We start from the raw sequence: 21,766 nt of genomic DNA on the forward strand, positions 1-21,766 counted from the left end.
GTGCTCCTGATCCCAGACCCTTTGCCTTGGCTCATCATCATTCACAGCTCCTCTGTTATATGATTCCCACCCTGTGATCTCTCCCCATACATGAGGTCACCAGACACTAGGGACCAGCTTGAGTAGTTTCCTTTTCCAAATCCCACTGGCCTGAATAGAAGCCACATTGTTTCCCTTTTCTGTGGATCCTGCTGACCACGACCGTAGATAGTTTCTCCACATTACCCAACTGTTTGGCCTGACCTGACTGGTTGACTATATCATCTGTTATTCCTCTTTAACTCTGGATGAGGAGGAGCATTTCTGGAGGATGGCTGAGGTCCATGCTGACAGTCTTCTTTGTCAGGCATCTGATGATCACTTGAAGAAAGCCATGGCTGACCGTAGACAGAACACTAATTGGTCTCCAGTAGTTCAGCTGTCATGGCCAAACAGGGCCAGAAAGATAGTCACACTGGTTCTAATTGAGAACCAACTCCCCTTTCAATCTGATTAACCTAGGCTTTATAAATTTGTGAATCTTAAACCTGAGCTTCTGGGAAGTCCTCCACTTTTGGTTCATTTCTCAATCAGCCACAGCCATTAAGAAGAAAGTTATAATACCTTGAGGATGGTCCAAAGATCTCACAGAGGGAACTTCTCAACTTGAACCTTCATGTCTTTAACAACATGATGCAAACTTAAGCTTCAAAAAGCCAAGAATTTTGCTAGTTACAGGTTAAATCTCACATGCTTGTCTTGGCCATACAGGACCAGCCCAAGGGGCTTCTGAAGAAGAAACCTGTCACTTCATTACTGGTCCACATGGACCAAGTTTTTGTTGTAATACTCTGGACACTGGGCAAAGATTTGTCCAAACCTGAGGCCACCCACCAAACTATGCCTAGTTTGTAGTCATTTGGGGCACTAGAATAGGGACTGTCCCAGCCAGGGGAACATTCAGAGACTGGGATCGCTCACAACTGTCCTCTTAAGTATCTTTTTCTGTGCTGATGCTGTCAACTGAGGAATGAGGGTACTAAGGATCCTTTTCTAGGAAAAGGGCATTATTGTCTCGCCCAGGCTAATCTGGATCTTGTGATCTTGTCTTCATCTCCCAAGTGTTGGGGTTCTAACTATGAACCACATGCTCAGCATTGCCTCCTTTATTTTTTCCTTCTCTCATATTGGTAGGGCTGAGTTGCTCTGAGATTGACACCCTGGGCCTTCGCACATGCTAGGCAAGTGGCCTACAGTTAAGGCTCACATGCAGCCCTATGGTATTTCGATGGCTTTGATGGCTTAAACTCTACAGAGAGCACATTTCAGATTATTTTAAGTTTGTGCTCTCTCCCCCGCCAAACGGTGAAGTTACATACATTATAATTCCAGTCCTTCAGAAGAACGGAACACTTCCAGCTGGTATATGGGAAACATTTATGGAAGAACTGATTTTGAGGACCAAGACGGGTAGAGGAGCACAGTTTGCAGGTAGAAATCAATTGGTTTGGAATAAAGATTCTATAAAGGTTGTCTTAACTGTAATAACTGTCTCTTAGAGAGCAAAAGAACAGCCATTTTATCTTGAAGGCAGCCCCATTCCAACCTGAGAAGACTCATTTTATTTAATTAAAATATAATTACATTGTCTCCCCTCCCCCTTCTCTCCAGCCCCTCCTATGCTCCATAACTTTCAACTCCATGGTCTTATTCTTTATTATTGTGATATATATGTACATACATTTGTATATATGAAAATAAACACATAAATGCAAAATTCTTAGTTTAGTGTTGCATATATATGCAGTGTGTGTGTGTGTGTGTGTGTGTGTGTGTGTGTTTGGCACTGAGCCCTTGAGAACACATAACCTATTAAGGTCTCATCCCTGCAGAAGAGTGATAGCTCTCTCAGCAGTATTTAATTGCCTATACCTCATATCATCATCTACCTCTGTATATCATCTAGGGGTGGGGCCTATGGAATTTCCCCCATCTACGTTGGCATGTCAACTGGTATCACTGTGCAGGTCTTGTTTAAGCAGCCATGTTATCTTCTTCCTTCATGTAACTGATAGTTTTCAGTTTCCACAACATCAAAACCATTAATACCATTCATATACATCCTAGTTTGACACCACCAACTCATCTTACTGATAAGGCCATTCAGCTCTGCCAACAAATGCCCTGACCACTGACTATCCTACCACCACAAGCCCTATAAAAATCCTAACCTGTAGAACAGAGATTTGCTCTATCATTGTCTTTTCCTGATGAGAGCCCTCATGTTTAACCCAAAATAAATTTGTCTGTCTCTTATTTTCTTCTTGATTTCTTCCCAGGCAGACTCCATTGTGTAGCACATAAGTTGTCTAATAATTGCCCGGTCTCCTAACTGGTGAATGTCTACCTCAGAGACACCTCCTCAGTATACTCAATACCTCAATACCTATTCTCCCCTGTGGGGCTATTGAGACTCAAAGACATCATCTTTTTTTTCCTTGTGTCAGTCATCCTCATCCCCAGAACTCCTTCCTGCCAAATACTCCTATTCTTGCAGCCCTTAAATCCAAGGACTCCCACCACCTCATACAGGGCCTTCAGATCAGGTCAACTGTTCAGTTGTTCTCATCTACCCAATGGACCTGACCCTTAATTTCTTCCTTTTCCCTCCTTTTTCAACCCCCTCACTACAAATCAAAAACTCACTTCACTCTCTTAGGTCTCAAGGGTGCTTTCTTCTCCAAGTACTGTTCACTTTTACCTTCCTAACATATGTAACCAGGCCTTAAGCTCTCTAGCCTACTAACCACTCCAGCCTGTAACCCATTTATCTAACCAAACTGAAGCCATGTGTCAGAGCTGGGGCTTTATATCTATAACTTCAGGCAACTGCTGATCTTGTTATGTCCCCTAGCCTTCAATCTATGTTTCATTAACCTGTTTTTTCCTGTCCTCTCCTCTATTTCCTCCCTTTGCCTCCAGTCTTGTACGTCAGCCTTCTCTACCCTGCAGCCTCTGTACAGGCCTGTCCTCCAGAATCTCTGACACTCTGCTCCCAGCTACAGATAATATCCTTGCTTGTGACACGTACACACGTACACACCTCACAGTTACTCAAAAAGACAGTAGATGAAGCCCTTAGGCTTTTCGCCAGCTCAATTCCACTCCCATTCCTGGGACCCTGGATTGGTTGACTGAGGGCACACTCAAGGATAACCTCCCCCCCCTTGTTGGGATTTTGTTGTTGATGGGTATTATAAAAATATCAACTGCTTTCATTCTCAGTGAATGGAGGAGGCAATCTTCCTTCTTCTTAAGACCATTCCTTAGCAGGCAGAGCTCACTCCACTCACCAGGGTCCTACCCTCAGCCTGGAACACTGCAGTTACATCTATCCTGATTCTACATGTACCTACCTACTTATAGCATCATTCACTCCATCTCCTAGATTTGGAGAAAATCAGGTTGCCTCACACCAAAGGCCACCACCATCATCAATGAGAGGCCTTTCCCTCTCCTCCTGGAAGCATTCATATTGTCCAAAGGGGATGCTGTCATTCACTGCAAAGGCCATCAGAGAGACAAAGGCTTTGTCTCCCTGGGGAATTGAATGGCCCAACTCTGGGCTGGCCTAGCAGTCTAAGACCAGGATGGGCCCCACTCTCTCTTTCCTCTGTCTACATCACTCATCTCCTCCCCCCACCTCACCCCATCACACAGGCAGAACAGCTCAGCTCAACCAGAGTTTGAATTTCAGGAGACCTATTTCAAGAGTCCTACTAGTTCCTAACCAAAAGACCCAGCTCGATATGTCTCAACTGCATCCTGGAGGACAAGGAGGGCTGATGACATACTCTCTGATCCACTTCCCAACCTGTCTCTTCTCCTACTACTCTCCCTGCCTCAGACAGGGGTTCTAACTTACATACTTCATCGAGACTGTCTTTCTACCCATCAACCTCATGAACTTCCATAACTCCTCCCTGTTCTCCTCATGTTGGCACTATGTTTATGTGTCCCTGGTAGCAGACTGGGCTTTCCTGCTCCATATCTGCTTGGCTTTCTTCAACAGGGGAACTGCACCATGCCTGATAGCAAACCTGAAACTGAATGTGAGCACGGGATGACTGGATTTGAGGCAAAGACTTCTGCCGTCAGGTCACTATACTTAATCTCCAGAGATTTCTTACCTGCCTACAACCCCCTCAACATCTCTTTAGGAGGCCAACCCAAAGGCCCCTTTGCCTGGCCTGCCAAGTCCCCCTTCGCATCCCTTGTGTTTCCTTTCTCCATACCTGCTGGCAGCCTTCACTCCTCTCTGTGCAGCCTCAAGCTAACGACACTTTCTACCACACTGGCACACCTCTTTCTCTTCAGTCTGGTGAACTCCTTAGACTAACTGAAGTGTCCACCTTTAAGCAATCAGTGACCAAAGCCAGATCCTTCAGCTGCTAGGGAGGAGGTCACTGTCCTCACTTCCCCTTGTCCTTCTTTTCAAACTCCTGGTCCTCCTCTGTCCCTCTCCAACTCCATCTCTACCTGCTATTTGATTCTTGCCCATAATTTCTCTAAAATCCCATTGCTAAAATCCAATACCCTCAGAACTTAACCTTGGTGGTGCCCCCCTCAGACTGCTATGCCACCCCTTAGACTTTGGATACTCTATCTCTGTCTGGCATACTCACTCTCCCCAAATGTGAACACTCAGAGAAGCTCTTCCAAATATCCTGCTCTGACCTTTTCCCTGCCTGACGTACACCACTGGAATTTTCTGGACTCACGGCTCCTCAGCCCTGTGTATGCTTCGTTTAAGAACTGGAGAGATTCATGTACTCTTACTTCTCTGTAACCCACAATGTCATTATTATGATGAACTCATCCCAATCAGTATCTTGACTTCTGCCAGGATATACCCGGCTATGCAGATGATCCTCTTCCTTGCAAACTCCACAGTCAGTCTCTTCAGCAACATCTCAAAAACAAGTCAAGGTTGTCCTCATCCTTCAGGCCCTTCACTTCCAAAACTGATGTTCTTCTACAGGAAAGAGAGCAAGAACCTATGCCACCTCATCTTCCTTTGTAGCCATAGAGCCTGAATCAAGAGATAAATAGCAGCACTTGGAGGCCACTCTACACCCATCCCTTCCTCACTATAAACTACATTCAGTTTGAATGCCCCTTCTTCCTATGCTTATATTCCACTGAAACAGCCTTCCTGTGGCCAGCAGTTTCAATTTCCCATAGTCAACTTCCTCAAATCAACACCCCTAATAACGTTTCTGTAGAGCCTAGTTTACTAGTAACTACTACCAGGAACAACTTGATCTCAGTTCTTTTATCAGCTCTGATAAAAATTCTAGCCTGTAAGCAAAGTTTGCTCTCTTCCTTTCTCTGATGAGAGAACCCTTCTTGGGTTTATTTAGAAACAGACCTCTTCCCACCCCTGTAGGTTTGCCTCATTGTCTTTCTTTCCTTCTTATGCTTTGCTTCCATTAAGGAAAGAGCTACATGAGGCCCTGTGATGGTTTTAATAAGAATGTCCCCATATGCTTGCTTGTATATCTGAATGTCTGGTTTTGCGATTGGTAGACTGTTAGGAAGGATTGGAAAGTGTGTCCTTGGGGTAGCTGTCTTTGTTGGAGGAGGAGTATCACTGGGGTTGGGCTTTGAAGTTTCAAAACATCAAGCCAGGCAGATGTGACAAGAGTGGCTGTTAGGGAATATAAAAGGATAAGTTTTCACTCTTCTGATTACTCAGCCAGAGGAGAATGGGATTAAGAGGCTTGTGTTTTTTTGTGCTTAATCAGCGAACTTGCCTCTCTAGGCTGGCACTCAGATTTGCAAGGTCATGAAATAAACCATCTAACTTTCATCACATTGAGTCTCCACTGTTTTTATTATAAAGTGATGGTCATTTCTCACTTAACCGAAGGGATTGAGCCTGCCTTAAAGATCTCCCCACAGTCTTTCAAACTGTTGGGACCAGATTTTATCACCTGTTACTCATTATCCCCAAAGCAGCAAATCTATCAGGGCCATTTCACATGGCATTATCTGTGCAGCCTGGATACTGTTCCACCTCTAGAAGCTTAAAAGGACTACTTCCGCAAGTCTCTTAGAGATCCCTGACTTCTCTTATAACAAGACCCATGGGAAGCAGACCTGTAAAGCTTCCTAGATCCCAATGAGTAGCTAGTTCTCTTTCTCTCACTGTTCTGTGTTCTGTGATATAATCTTACATGCTCTTTCCTCATATTCCCTTGATGTTCTTTTGCCAAGACTCAACTCAGTTTAGAAAACTCATACAAGACTTTTTTTCCTTTAGCGATTTCTATGTATGTATGTATGTATGTATGTATGTATGTATGTATGTATGTATGTATGTATGTAGGTATGTATGTGTTTTATGTGTGTGAATGATACATGTGTATATGAGTGCAGGCATGCATGGGTGGAGGTCGGAGAACAATTTCAAGAGTCAGTTCTCTCCTTGTTTGTGCTTACAGAAAATTAAAGTCAGGTTTACAGGTTTGCATGGCAAGAAATTTTTCCTGCAGAGCCATCTTGTGGTCCTTATGGAAATTTCTTCAAGTATTCTTGGACTGAAGTTATCACGTTGACTCATTCCTCATTGTGCACTCCTCACTGTACTCCTATAAGGAGCAGAGGGTTTCTTCTAATCTTCACAACCATATACTTACTTGCCCCCCTAAAATCATCATATGGTGGCACTTTTAACCACTGTTACTTTTATTACCCATTCCTATTCCCAGACCCCACAGTCATTTTTCCTTATCACCTTTTCCAAAAGGTTCATGATCTCCTCTAGTAATACAACTCAACTGTTGCAAAGGATTTCTGGCTTTGCCTGACCATAACTCCTAACTAGATTATCAATTCTTACCCAGTCACTCCATTTACATGAACACAACTGATCATCTCCCTCCTCCATTTCTAATTAAATCTGTATCTTGCGGGACACCTTTCAACACTCTTATGACTGGATGTGAACACAAATGTACCTTCCTCACATCCTTTTTCCATCAGATTGCCTCTTAAGCCAGATTTCCATCTTTGTTATGGCTACAGGAAAAAGTCTATTCCTGTAAGCATCCTTTCATCACGTGACTTCACTCTCCTGTTAGACAGGACAAAAAGACAAAACAACATACTCCCAAATCCAAGAAAATGTACAGCTCTCGCAGGCATGCGTTCTCAATCACTTCAGACAAAACTCAAAATAAAAACTATCCATTCCATCAAGTTAGCCACTTAGGTCATCCCATTCTGTCTCTTTGACAAGATTCTGACTCTTCTCAGGAAGCCGTTCATGTTTCCACTCTCTCCGATGACCGATAGTTGGCCCAAATTGATCTACCCAAGTTCTATCAGTATTAAAAAAATATAGCAAACATTCTCATTACTTTGACATAAAATTACTCAGCTTCAGTTCTTATCCGGAATAGTCTTGGCTTGCCACAATTCCTTTTATGCCTCAACTTACTCCTTTTACACTTACTTTTCTATCTAGTTATCAGCATGCACCTTATTTCCTCAGCAGCCTCCTTCCTATGTAGAACTAAGCTCTCTTGTTGTCTTCTGACTAATTCATCTGATACCCGTACCAATGCCTTTACTGCTCCTGATATACAAGTTGCTCTTTTCATCTAGCTCCTCCCAGTACCATCTTTCAGGATCTCTTGACCTAGAAGAGCTTTTCAGCTGATACTCTTCCTAGTGGGATGAGCCATGATGGCAGGCATAGGTACCAGAATAAGAGAACTTACATTGGCTCCTTATGCTTATCATACTTGCTGGCCAAAATAATCTAGAGGAGTAGAACACATCTCAGTAGCCCTAAAATCCCTTCAGGACCAATTTAATTTTCTAAAGGCTTCATTTGGAAAGTTAAACTGGTAGGATTTTATTTTATTTTTTTTTACAGTACTTCAAGAATTACCTGCCTGGTTCTGGAACAGAAATGTTATGTATGTGATAATTAAGTAGGGATAGTATAGGATGTAGTTATAAGACTAAAAGAACAGGCATGTAATTAAAGGGAGAGAGCCTCTGATGGATGGCTCCTATGGAAGGACACAAGGGGCTGACTTGCTTTTCTCTCCTGGGCTCACTCACAGACATAATGCCACCTCCCTCATCTTTTCTTGCTTAACCGTCTAGTATAATTGGTATTTTCCAGAATGAAGGTCATTAACTTCCCAAGATACTGTTGCAGGGCCATTCCCATTCTCATTCCTATTACCACTGACATCAGTGCCTGTCTTCCTCCATCAAGGACTTCGCAGTCTCCAACTTGATGTTAGTTAGGCCTTCAACCACTTGAAATTGTCATTCCCCCTTCTCCTCCAAAGTGCTTCTTAAGGTTTCTATGTTTTGCCCACAGTCTTCAAACAGTATGATATATCAGCAACATTAATAAATCCCCTTTGACAACCCTTCTGAGCTCTGGACATGATACTTGCCCCTTCTCAATGACATGACTCTGCTGGTCTGTCAGTGAGCAAATTTAAAGATAAAAGGCTAAAAATAAAAGCAATACCCCTATTTTAACCATTAGCCTCTCACTACTTGGAATCCAACCAAAGTGCCTTGTGAAGCCTCATGTAAACATTTAAAGCCCAATAAATCTTTTTTGGAGACAGAGTCTCTCTATGTAACCCTGGCTGTCCTGGAACTCTCTATGTGGACAAGTCTAGCCTTGTAGATCCTGGTAGATACTCCTAGGCTCTACTTCTGCCTCCTGAGTGCTGGGATTAAAGGTATACGACTACACCGTGTTTTAAAGTCTAAAAAGTGTTCAAGATCCATGGTGCCTTATCCCAAATGAGCAAACCCACAACAAGTGGTACTGTGCAATTTACTACTTAACAAGCTAGGGAGGGGCTTACTCATGTATGCAAATACAGATCGATACAAATGGCACATGAAGCCGCACTAAATAACTTTCCTTACCTGTATAAAAGAACCCTATTCCCTTCTAGGGGTTGATTTTCTCTGTTACAAATTGCTCACTGTGTTTCTATTTCTGAAGATTTAATCAATCTTTTCTGCATCTGTTCTTGCCTGGTCTGGACATTTACTGGACTTCTGGCTTGTTACTGTCATTCCTGGCACAGCAGCAGATCAAAACCACTTTAGAATATAAAAATTTGCGTAAAACAAAACATCTTAATTTAAAAGAGTTAGTAATAAGACTGAAAATAAAGCAATACACTCTATTGTTGAACTGAAATTGAGATCATTTTTGTATATATACGTAACAAAATATGGTTGTATAATTTAAATACTTATATAAAATACTTATACAAACTTTATATGTGTGTCCTCTTTCTTGAACATTATTATTACTATGCATATAGTGCAATGATGGTACATGCTAGTCATTAAAGAAATACTTGTTGGAAATGTGAATACATGAGCTGTCTGAAGGAACCATCTGTAGAACACTCTAAAATTGATCAATTAAACACTCATTGTATATGATACATATTTATATAAAATATATCTAGTTTTGTTGCTATAGATTGTAAAGATTGGTGGTTAACAAGACAGGTTACCATTTATCAGCATGTTTAGAAAATTAGAATGTAGATATAGTCTTTGAAGATTTACAGGCAGTTAACTGTTGTTAGAGGGGAAGAGTTCACAAGACCTCACACCTCCCTGAAGAACTATTGGCAGTTAATGGTGGTTATAAGGGGTAGACATTTTCTTTAGTAGTATAGCCATTCCTAAGATGCCCATACTTCTATTAAAAACCCTTTGCTCATGCTCATGAAAGTAATGCTAACTAAACTCAATGAGACACCAAAAGCAAGCAAGTACACCCATGAAAGTAGAAGAGGAAAAAGGAAGGACATCATTGGTGAGAGGAGAGCAAAAGAGAGCAATGAAGATATGATCATAATATGTTATGTACATACATGAAGTAAAAAAAAATGTTTGCATCTTTTTAAAAGAGGAGAAAATGCCATTAAGAGGAGAATATCTAATGACATTTGCCTTTGAATAATTTATGTTTTATTTTGTTCATCAGTTATACTGAGCTGTATATTCAATGAACCTGAATTTAACTTTGATAAGAATATATAATTCACTATAATTCATATATCATTTAAATTTGTAAATATATGTATATTTGCAAATATAGAACTGTATAAAAACTAGCCTGCATATCCTGACATGTCAACTTGCCATTTTGTGGCCTTATAATTTGGTGCAAATAATAAATGTATATACAGTTATTTTCATTAACTTTTGGTATTCTCCAGTCTGACAACTATGCCAAACATCCCAATGGACATAAAATATAGTCCTCTGTATTAACCTGTAGTATATTAATTCAAATAATTTACTGTTAAATTAAAAGCTTTAGCACAGGTCATATTGAAAGGTAAGTGATTAAATTCCCACACTGAAGTCAGAAGTAAAAGTATAAGTAAAAATCAATGGCTGTAATGTCTGGTCTTTTTCAAATACAATTCTTCAACTGACTTTCATGTTTTAAAAGTTCATTTTGAAGATTCCTAGAAAAATTAGCAAGATTAGCTCTGGGTCTTCTGTTGATGTTAAGCTACTAATGAGGAATGTTTTAAGAGTATTCCGTCTCCTAAGTAGTAAGAAAATTACTGAATTATTAGCAATTTTACACCAATATTTGGGTTCACTTGATCTGACTGTAAAACAAAACATATTTAATTCTAATTTGACAAACCTTGAATGTTCTGAATGGATCCGTCATCAGCCTTTATGGTAAGGATCTCTCCGGGGTTAACTTGAACAAATACGATCTAGAAATAGATAAGATGTAATGGCATATATTTTTGTAAATCTATGGAAAAAAGTCATTATTACCCTTTTGAATAATATTCAGCTACCCTAATTATGGGGTTTTAAAAATGCTCAAGGAGTAGAGTGTAATCGGGTCAATGGACACTTAGGAGAAATTCAATACCTCTTAGTAAGAACAGCTCATTCCCCCTCCCAAGTAAATCTTAATAAGGTCATAAAAATAGATGCATTGAGGTGGAAAGACAGCATTGTCCTCTACATCCAGCCCCAGAACAAAACCTCTACAAACAAATAAAACCCCAGCAAAGACAATTTATCTGAAGGTGAAATTCACACATACTTGAGGCCAGTACTGGGGACAAGAAGGCCAGGTGTTATACATCTTGGGCTGAGTCATGATCTGTGGATAATTAGAATACGCTGCCATGGCATTGGGGTCCAGAAGATAATTCTCCATCTAAAATAATGTAATTTTGATTACAATTTTTTCACTTTTAGGATAAACTTGTTATTATCATAAAAATAAGACATTAGGACTCTACATAATTATAGTAAGTTTATTTTTGCTTTTTCTTTTCAGTTAGGGTCTCACTATGTACTCTGGCTAGGCTGGCCTCACTGTAGACCAGACTAGGCTTGAATTCACAGAGATCTTTTTGCCTCTGTCTCTTATGTGCTGGGATTAAAGACCATGCCTGGTTTTTATTAAATTTTATTGTTTGTAGGTTCACATTTTACATACTCCTTTCATTAATTTATGAAACATTTTACTGTATATGAAAAGTAAAATTATCTCAAAAAATTATCATACACTAATAATAAACTAGTCATTTTGACATTTCATGCATACAATCTCAATCATTTCTGTCCATGTTATTATGCTAAAGTACCATCTTTGCTTATTTTTAAATTCAAGAAGAAAAAGTTGGTCATCTCTTTACATTATATGTTACGTTAGGCCTTTTCTGGAGTCTATTAAAGGAGCAAATGCTGAAGAACACTTTCTTTCTAGAAACCAAACTTATTCATATAAATCATTGCTATTCAAACACAATACTTTCAAATATTAGATAACTGAACTTACAACTGAATGAGCATGGAGTTATGATGAATGTTAGTCTTCATTAAACCCACAATTTCAAAAAAGACTGTCAGTGTAGGTACAGAATGTTTTGATATGAAACTGTAGGTAGTAGAAACTTTATGATGATATAGGACTGGGCCTATATCATACAACTAGGCAAAGGAGTATAAAAAGCAGCTAAATCAATTCGAAGGGAAATTTTATGTAGGATAAGTTAGTGTTGGATGTCTTAAGTTATTTTCCTTTTTTAATTTTAATTTTTCTGTTTATATTAATTACAATTATTCCCTTTGTATCCCAGCTGTAGCCCCCTCCCTCATTCCCTTCCAACCTCACCCTCCCTCTATCATCTCCTCTCATGCCCCACTCCAAGTCCACTGAAAGGCCTGCGAAGAAACTAATCAATGCTAGAAAGACAAGAAAAAAAACTTTCTAAATAAGTGATCATAAAAATCAATGCTAGATTTCATAATATTTTAACCAGTTACAGTGAAAATAAAAAGAAGCAAAATTTATCTTACAGGGTACATGGGATCTCCATTGATAATTGGCACTGTTGGAGGGATTTCAGAAAGAATGGGTAGAAGTTGATGTTCCATTGACTCTAAAAGGACTGACTTTCACATTAAGTAATATTTCTAAAACAAATAAACAGAAACTTACAGATTAATTAAATGTAGTCAGAACCATGTTTTTAAATGACAAAACATGAAAAGGTACTTCTGAGAAAATACATCTTAATTTTTCTTTTTAGGAATGTTTGACATAAGTGGAATTATGTTAAGACATCATTTAAAGCAACATATAGGACAGAACCAAGCATGGAATTGACGGTTTCTGCTTGATTGTTTTCTCTTCGTTCATGTGAAGACAAAGATAGCTCATTAAACAACATGAATAAGGGTCTAATTAAACAAGTTATTGACTATTTGATCCATTTACATCTAATTCAAACAACTGATTTCTAATTTATGACATGAATTATGAATAAGATTTTAAATTCTCAATAGAGGAATATCGAATGACAGAGAAACACTTAAAGAAATGTTCAGCGTCCTTAGTCATCAGGGAAATGCAAATCAAAAGACCCTGAGATTTCACCTTACACCCATCAGAATGGCTAAGATGAAAAACTCAAGTGACAACACATGCTGGAGAGGATGTGGAGAAAGGGGAACCCTTCTCCACTGCTGGTGGGAATGTAAACTGGTACAACCACTTTGGAAATCAATCTGGTGCTTTCTCAGACAAGCACTATTAGAAATAGCGCTTCCTCAAGGTTCAGCTATACCACTCCTAGGTATATATCCAAAATGTGCTCAAGTATACAGCAAGGACATCTGCTTGACCATGTTTGTAGCAGCCTTATTTGTAATAGCCAGAACATGGAAACAGCCCAGATGCCCCACAGTTGAGGAATGCATACAGAAATTGTGGTGCATCTACACAATGGAATATTACTCAGTGATAAAAAAAACAAGGAAATCATGAAATTTGCAGGTAAATGGTGGTAACTGGAAAAGATCATCCTGAGTGAGGTATCCCAGGAGCAGAAAGACACACAGGGTATATACTCACTCATAAGTGGATATTAGAAATATAACATAGGATAAACATACTAAAATCTGTACACTGAAAGAAACTAATCAGGAAGGAGGACTCTGGCTAAGATGCTTAATCCCCATTCAGAAAGGCAAAGAGGATGGACATCGGAGGAGGGAGAAAACAGGAAACAGGACGGGAGCCTACCACAGAAGGCCTGTGAAAGGCTCTACCCTCCAGAGTATTGAGGTAGATGCTGAGACTCATCGCCAAACTTTGTGCAGAGTACAGGGAATCTTGTGAAAGAAGTAGGTGATAGTAAGACCTGGAGAGGACAGGAGCTCCACAAAGACAGCAGCAGATCCAAAAAGTCTGGGCACAGGGGTCTTTTCTGAAACTGATACTCCAGCCAAGGACCACTCATAAAGATGGCCTGGAACCCCTGCATGGAGGTAACCCATGGCAGTTCAGTGTCCAAGTGGGTCCCATAGTAATGGGGACAGGGACTGTCTCTGACATAATCTGATTGGCCTGCTCTTTGATCACCTCCCCCTGAGGGGGGAGCAGCCTTACCAGGCCACAGAAGAGGACAATGCAGCCACTCCTGATGAGACCTAATAGGCTAAGATCAGAGGGAAGGGGAGGAGGACCTCCCTTATCAGTGAACGGGAGAGGGACATGGGTGGGTAAGAAGGAGGGTAGGATTGGAAGGGGAGGAGGGGAGGAGGTACGGGGGGGTACAAAGTGAATGAACTGTAATTAATAAAAATAAAAATAAAAAACGAATGAAGCTGTTATGTAAAAAATAAATAAGGTTTTATATTATAAAGATAGCTGTAAGAACTAAGTAGTTCACATTATGTTAGAAATACAGAAAATTGCCTTAGCTGTCTTGTACTCTAAACCATACTTCTCAAATCTAATGTCAATCTTCAAACTCAAACATTTAAACTTGTATTTCTTTTTTTTTTTTTTGATTGAAACACTTCATCTATAGATGACAATGAACAAGAAAATCAACACTTAGAAGAAAAACAGGAAGGAAAATGTAGTTACTTTCAGGATAGAGAAGATGCTCAAGAGTGAACCTTTCTGGAAGGAGGCAAGTCTGGAAATGAGGGTCCTGTGACAATTCCACAGACCTTTAGCAAAAGAACACTCATAAGTCATAATTTCCTTTCCTTTCCAAGCTTTTAAAGTGGTCCTAGGATATTCCTAATTATTGAATATTTTTCCCCAAATTAAAGATAATTATCTTGAAAAGAAAACTGTTTTGGAGTCATGAAGAAATCTAGATTGTATCTAGCAGGGAAAAACACATACTTTTATGTTTGAGAGATAGTGACTAGTTGTCTCTGTAAGAGCTTTAAAATGTCTCCTCAAGAGTGCCAAGCAATTTACGTTATTTTAAATATCTCGTTTGTAATTGAGATATTGGCTTAATTTAGGGCAAAAGTCATTGCTTTGTGGTCTATTCTGATGGCTGGATCGATCAACTTAAAATACCATTTTAAATCAGAATCTCTCTCTTTTACTTCTTCAACTTTTCTCTTTCCACCTCCTTTTTCTCTTCCTCTCCTCCCTCTCCTTTCTTTTTTCTTCCTCTTCTCTCTTTCCTTCTCTTTTTTTCTTCCCATCTTTCCTCTTTCTGTGTCTTCTCTCTTTCCTTAAATCTCCTTTTGTCCTCTCTCCCCTCTCCTTTTCTCCCTGTCTTTCTCTCCGTCTCCTCTTTCTCACTCTATAATGTGCTAAGTTTTATCAGAACTTCCAATCGTTTGTACATGAGTAATCTTAAATTGATATAATTTCCTGTGTCACTGCTAAAATCTGTTGGCTTGTGGATGACATCCATATACAGATTCACAGTGGACAGGTTGAGGGAGAGAACTACTCTTCAGTAAAACTGACAAAGAAGTTTTACTTGTTCTGAAACTACAATTGGTATCAGATTTTCTAAAACAGGGTCATCTTAAAATTCTTTCCCCATAACCAAACATTATATTGTATTCAGTTCCCTTCTGGACTTTTAAATTGTTAAGCCTTATAGGTTAAGTTATCTCTATTATGTAAGGAATTGAATTCCTTTTTAGAGTATGGGTAGCGACTTATGTTTTCTTCTTATAACTTGATCATTAATTTTATTAAACAACTAACTGTTAAAATCATCTTTAGATCTTCAATTTCTTAAAGACTGTATAACTATTTTTGAGCTGGAGAGATAGCTCAGAGATTAAGAACACTGGCTGTTTTTCTAGAGGACACAGGTTTGATTCTCAACATCCGTGATGGTTTATAGCGTTTACAACCTTCTGTAACTCTAGTTCCAAGTGATCCAGTGCCCATTTCTGCCTTGCATTGGCACCAGGCCTGCAAATGGTGTACAAATAGGCAAAATATTCGCACATGCACAAAATAATGGTCATAAAATTTGTAACATACTATGACTTTATATAACCACCACCAAACTTTAAACATACTATCACAATTATTTCAATGAAGACACACTTATCCTTTTTGCATACACAAGAAAATATTTTCAAAGTGTAAAATCTCTAGAACTGAACTTTCAGTTATATCATTATTATTATAGAAAAAAAGTGGACTAAAGGTATACACTTTTCCTATCTACAATGTGGTTGGTCTAACAATTGCTTTAAATACAACTTTCATCCATTTAGGTACAAGTAAGATAAGTAAGTACACAATAGAGGACAATTTGACAAAGGCTTGGTTGCAAAGGATTTTTTTCTTCTAGTGTAGAGAATTTCAAGGGTTGCTTCATTAAATACCTCTCTCCCAAACTAAACTAATTTCCACCTCATTAAGTAGGTCAGTTAACTGCTCTGTAAGGTGAAGTACCTTTCTGAATGAAGCTTTAATAGTTTTGATTTTTTTAGGCTCTTGAAATCTCTTGGGAAAAAAAATCCCACAGATGCTTCCATTTTGCTGTTCCATTTTCCTCACAAATTCACTATTACTCTGCTACTAATTTGTACTGTAATTGGCCTATGAATGTAATGTGTTAACATGAAACAATTCTAAAGAAGAAAAATGCTGTGTCAGAAAAAGTACAAAAACTGTGAGTGGCATTTGTGCAACTACAGGTCCCTTGAAATTCATTTCATTAAATTTGCTTCATATGAACAAAATTTATTAACTGTGGCCAAAATAAGGAATTACAAAACCTGGAGAAACAACGTGCTTTTCAGAAGCAGAAAAAGCTTTAGAAATTGATCAGAAAATATTACAACAGACACATTTAGGCTTCTTAGATGTTTTTATACTTTTAATTTCAAGGTGGTTCTAGATTCATGCTTTTTCAATCTCAGAAGTTCAGAAACTGTTACTAAAAAGTACTGGTGCCCTATCTCAGTCAGCAATAAAGCATTAAAAAAAACTCACTATAGGGTTTCCTAGTAATTGGAACAGGGACTGTCTCTGACATGAACTCAGTGGCTGGCCCTTTGATCACCTCCCCCTGAGAGGGGGAGCAGCCTTACCAGGCCACAGAAGAGGACATTGCAGCCAGTCCTCCTGAGACCTGATAAGCTAGGGTCAGATGGAAGGGGAGGAAGACCTCCCCTATCAGTGGACTTGGAAAGGGGCATGGGAGGAAATGAGGGAGGAAGGGGGCTACAGCTCGGATACAAAGCAAATAAAATGTAATTAATGTAAAAAAATAAAAATTTAATGAAAAAAAACCTCATTACATAAACATTGAAGCTAAGCTATGTGACTGGGCACATTTATCATAAACATCCAACGTAGCAAAAGGAAGGATTGCAAGAAATCATTCTGCTCTGGGAATTTTTTATAGTTCAATTAAGTGAATGATTCGACAGAAATATCCACGGTTATTATATTGTAAGAAAATAAGGATATTTCAAATAGGCAGCTTTGATATCTGTCGCTGTGTCTGCTCCAACAACTAGAATGCTTGCGAAGTTACCTATGTATGTGTTCTACTAGTCCACGTGTGAGCCATTTCAAAGAGAATACATGAACCTTAGACATTATTTTCAACTTTTATTGAAAAGCAGAAAAAAAAAGTACCATACATGTAACCTGATTAGGAATTGGTCCTTGTAAACACTGCTTGCTATCATTGGAAATGATTTAACTTTTAACTTTATATAAATCACAATTTGTATTTTTTTGATATCCGCATTAATTATGCAGATAACTGATAAAGGGCTTATTCAGTCTTAGTGAAGGAGAACAGGTGATGTTAACATTTTAATATTTTTTGCTTTATGTTAGAGAAGGTAGGATGCATTGTTTTATAGAAAAGTCTGATGGTCAAAAGACCTGGGGCCAAATTCTGGCTTTGCTCCTAATGAAGCTAGTTCTGTTCTGTTTGCATTCGACGCTGCTGAGTACTTAGCAGGCACTTCAGAAATGCTCAATAAAGGCTTTTAAAAGGAGGTTTTACCTGCAAATGCCCTACTCTAGCAGTCAATCACGGCAAAATAGTTCTAGTTACAAAGTGTTCAAAAAATCAAATGCTCTATTTCCAAAGACAAGAGCGCTTGCTAAACCAATAGTTTACTATATAAATTAATTATTATCTTGAGGATCACTGGCTTTCCCTGTGCATAACATGAACAAATGTTCAAGCTTCAAATTAAAAAGGAAAAATTTCCAGTTTAGAGATAAAACTATTTCTGCAAAAAAGGTATTTGCTATTTTAAGTGGATAATATCAGAGATATCTAATTTATTTAAATTTAAAAGAGTACATTTCTGTAACGTTATCTATTGAAAGCTCATTCCACCTACATTTTCTTATTAATACAACAGCTCGACCAGGAAATGTACCCTGAAGATGACAACCTCAGGAATGATGCAATTACTAATATTTCTAGCTCTTCTGGCTAATATTTCTAGCACTCTAGGGGGCCTAAAGTGGTCAATTAACCAGATGACATAGTAAGATCTTACCTCCAGGCTCCTTTTAAGTCAACCCTAGTCCCTGTTTCAAGACAAGTTTAACTCTGAAGGGGAGCTTAAAGTCCATGCTCACTGTAAGGCAATGTTTACTAGACAGTACTCATTAAATATCCTTATTAAAAAGTACATTACATTTTGACTGACATACTATATTTATACATATTTATGAGGTAGAATGGGATGCTTTGATTCATGTAGTAAATCAAGTCATAGGAACCAACATGTCCATTGTTTTAAACCTTTATCATTTCTTCATGATGAGTACACTCACATTCCTTCTATTTTGAGATAAGTAATATAATACAATGTTATTAATTATTTTCATCCTGCTATATACATTATTAACTCACGAGGACATGTGCTTTTTTTTTTTTTTTGCCCCAAATGGACTTTTCAGAGTATTTCAAGAAGTTTAATTAAGTAAAACAAACAAATTTTAAGGAATCCTGTGCTCTGTACTCACTGGTTTAAGCTCCTGTGAAGGGCTTTGTCCTTATGATGTCATCTCAGAGTTCATGAGAGTTGGAGATGTCATTGAAGAGATTATGGAGAACTGAAGTTAGAGTGATAGTGGGAAATTATGACTTCAAATCTCAGGTAATTATCACTGTGAAGATGTAAGAAATACTTTGACAGTCACCTATGGTGGTATTAAGTTCTGCAATGCTACCTTGTAGATGAAGTTTTCTCTGGCATTTCTTTGTCTATAGTACTATTGCAAAATAAAAAGACATACAATGGAGGAAAAGACATCTGAAAAAAGAAAACAAACAATAAAGGGTTGGAGAGATAGCTCCGTGGGTAAAGTGCCTGTAGCCCAAGCATGAGGCTCTGAGGTCAGAGTCCCAGTACCCAGTGAAGAGCCAGCTGCACTAGTGCATGCATAGGATCCCAGCACTTTGAGGATGGGCAGGTGGATCCCTGGGGCTTGCAAGCTAACCAGTCTATTAATCAGCAAGCTGCAGGTGTAATTATGGAACCCATCTCAAAGAACTAAGGTGGAGAGATATTGAGCAAGACACAGTGACCTCTGGTCTCCACATGTACTTTATTGTGTGTGAGTACACTTATATACACTTATGCACACATACCTATACACGCACACACACACACACACACACACACACACACACACCATACACACACAAACAGACACACACACATTCATATATTCACACATACATGAAAACTAGCATTAAAAAGAGTTGAAATTGCAATAATAACAGAGAATACATTGTTCCTTCAATATATGCTAAGCACCATTCTAAGCATTATTCAAACATAAATCCTTCTAATCATTACAGTAGCTTATGAAGTAGGCATTTTATTCTATTGTTATTATGTACTAAGCGTCTAACATGTGATTGACATAAGCCTGATAGTGTGTGGAACTAGAGGAGTTTAAAGTCTTTTAAGGAAGGACATTCCGTTGTTTTCTTCCTTGGCTGCCTCCTCCTCCTTACTTGCTCCACCCCCCTTCTTGCTCCTCCTTCTTTGCAGTGTTGAGGGTCAAAGCCAGGGCCTTGCACATACTGAGCAAGTGGTTTATCTTGGAGCTACATTCCCAGCTCAGACAAAGAGAACACAGTGTAAGAATTTCATGACTTCTCATTTTTCTCTGTTCAAATAATCTGGAGGCCAAAATGGAGAACTGACTTAAAATCAGTTTCTTTCAGTTCATCTTCTAACTCAGTTTACCTCGCAACATATCATATCTATATTTATTACTTATACTTATTGCTTAATTCACCCACATAAGACTGTGCAGATTTTTTTTTTTGAGACAAGGTTTCTCTGTGTATCCACAGGCTAGTTTCGCTCACAGAGATCCACCTACCTCAGGGGTCTTGTGATTAAAGGCGTGTGCTTCCAGCACCTAGCTCCTATGCAGATTAACTTTGACTTTTCACTCTTGCATAGTTCCCATTAAAAATTGCTTTTCAATCTGCAGGTCTCAGAAGGGAAAATGCCTTACCCTCATGTGTTAATAAAAAGTAATGAGGGTAAGAGGTCTAAAACAAAGTATTAAATTTACTAATGAAAATGCACATGGCAAACAAATGTTCTCTACCTGCTCGCCTAGTTTTTTTTTTAAATTAAAAGCATGACTTATTTATTCTAGTTTATTTGTATGAGTGTTTTGTCTCTGTGTATGCATATGCACTGCATGTGTACTTGGTGCCCACATAGGTCAGGAGGTAGAGCAGATCCCCTAGAATCTGGAGTATTGGGTGCTTTTGAGCCCCCATGTGGGTGATGGGAACTGAACCTAGATCTTCTACAAGTGTAGCTAGTACCCTTAATTGCTGAGCTAGCTCTCTACTTCTATCTAGAAGTTCCTTAAGAATTCCCATATCTTATGGCCTTTGCACTCATGAAGACAGAGCAGCCAGTCACCGGGGAGGGTCTCACGAGACCTCACCCCTGGTGAAGAGCTATTGGCAGTTGATAGTTGCTGGGGGAAGGAGAGCCAGTTTTCTGCCGGTTTGTGCTCATTGGCCACTTGCTGATCCACACCCATGTGCTTTCTGGAAGTATTGCTTTGTACTCAGTGTGTTATAAAACAAAAGACAAGAGAGTTAGAGTGGAGCAGGTGTTGGGTATGATCAAAATACATTGTATACAAGTACAAAATCCTCAAATAATAAAAACTTACATTAAAAAAAAAGAATTCCAGTGTCTTAGTACTCTTTCAGTATACTTTAACTTAATTCATTTTGCCCTTTAAGTTCCAGCATTCAAAATTCAAGAAAGATTTTAAATTTCTAGGGATTCTAATTACTATTTTGTGCTATTAATTATTTGTGAAAATGCACCAAAATTTCCAGATTAGTGAGTCTACACATATTAAGCACAAACTTATTTGTTAAGTGGGGTTACAAAATGCTAAACCAAGTACAGTAAAACATTAAAACATATAATAATGACAATACTTCCAGAAACAGTAAGAAAAGGGAGAGATCAGTGATGCTTAAAATGATCGATAAATGGTTCTTGAATGAACTATAAACTATGTATTTTTATTAGCAAACTTAAAGACCTCTTATGATAGATCAAATATTTAATTAAGTTAGAATATATATATATATATGTGAAGTATGTATCTAGAAAAACATAGTTTATAATTGAATATTATGTATATATACAATACACTATAGAAGAAATGACAAAACACAGGAATACTATTCTAAGATTAGAAAACAGAGAAGACACATTTCAAACCTTTCATCTTAAATTATTTTCTCTTATAAAATTAGAGGACTATTATTAACTATTCATTTGCTTCTGTAACAGTAATTACATAAATGTTTAACACAGCCTCCATTGGAGTCTACAGTAGTTCTTGGAGAATGTGGAAAATCAATGGCACAGGATCAAGCCAAACACAGACTAGACACAT

At 38.5% G+C, this 21,766-nt stretch overlaps 1 protein-coding gene across 1 annotated transcript in view; it reads right to left on the reverse strand.

The window, feature by feature from the left end:
* Positions 1–12,474, reverse strand: part of LOC129665593 (fibronectin type III domain containing protein 3C1-like) — a 57,516-nt gene extending 45,042 nt beyond the window's left edge. The window contains exons 1-3 of the mRNA XM_055592354.1: positions 12,397–12,474; positions 11,132–11,248; positions 10,715–10,790 (exon numbers count right to left, since the gene is read on the reverse strand). Coding sequence (XP_055448329.1) covers positions 10,715–10,790; positions 11,132–11,248; positions 12,397–12,474 — 271 coding nt within the window. The remainder of the gene's footprint in view (positions 1–10,714; positions 10,791–11,131; positions 11,249–12,396) is intronic.
* Positions 12,475–21,766: the final 9,292 nt, after the last annotated feature.

This window comes from Psammomys obesus, unplaced genomic scaffold (genome assembly GCF_907164565.1).
Source record: "Psammomys obesus unplaced genomic scaffold, mPsaObe1.curated_primary_1811, whole genome shotgun sequence".
Lineage (NCBI taxonomy): Eukaryota > Metazoa > Chordata > Mammalia > Rodentia > Muridae > Psammomys > Psammomys obesus.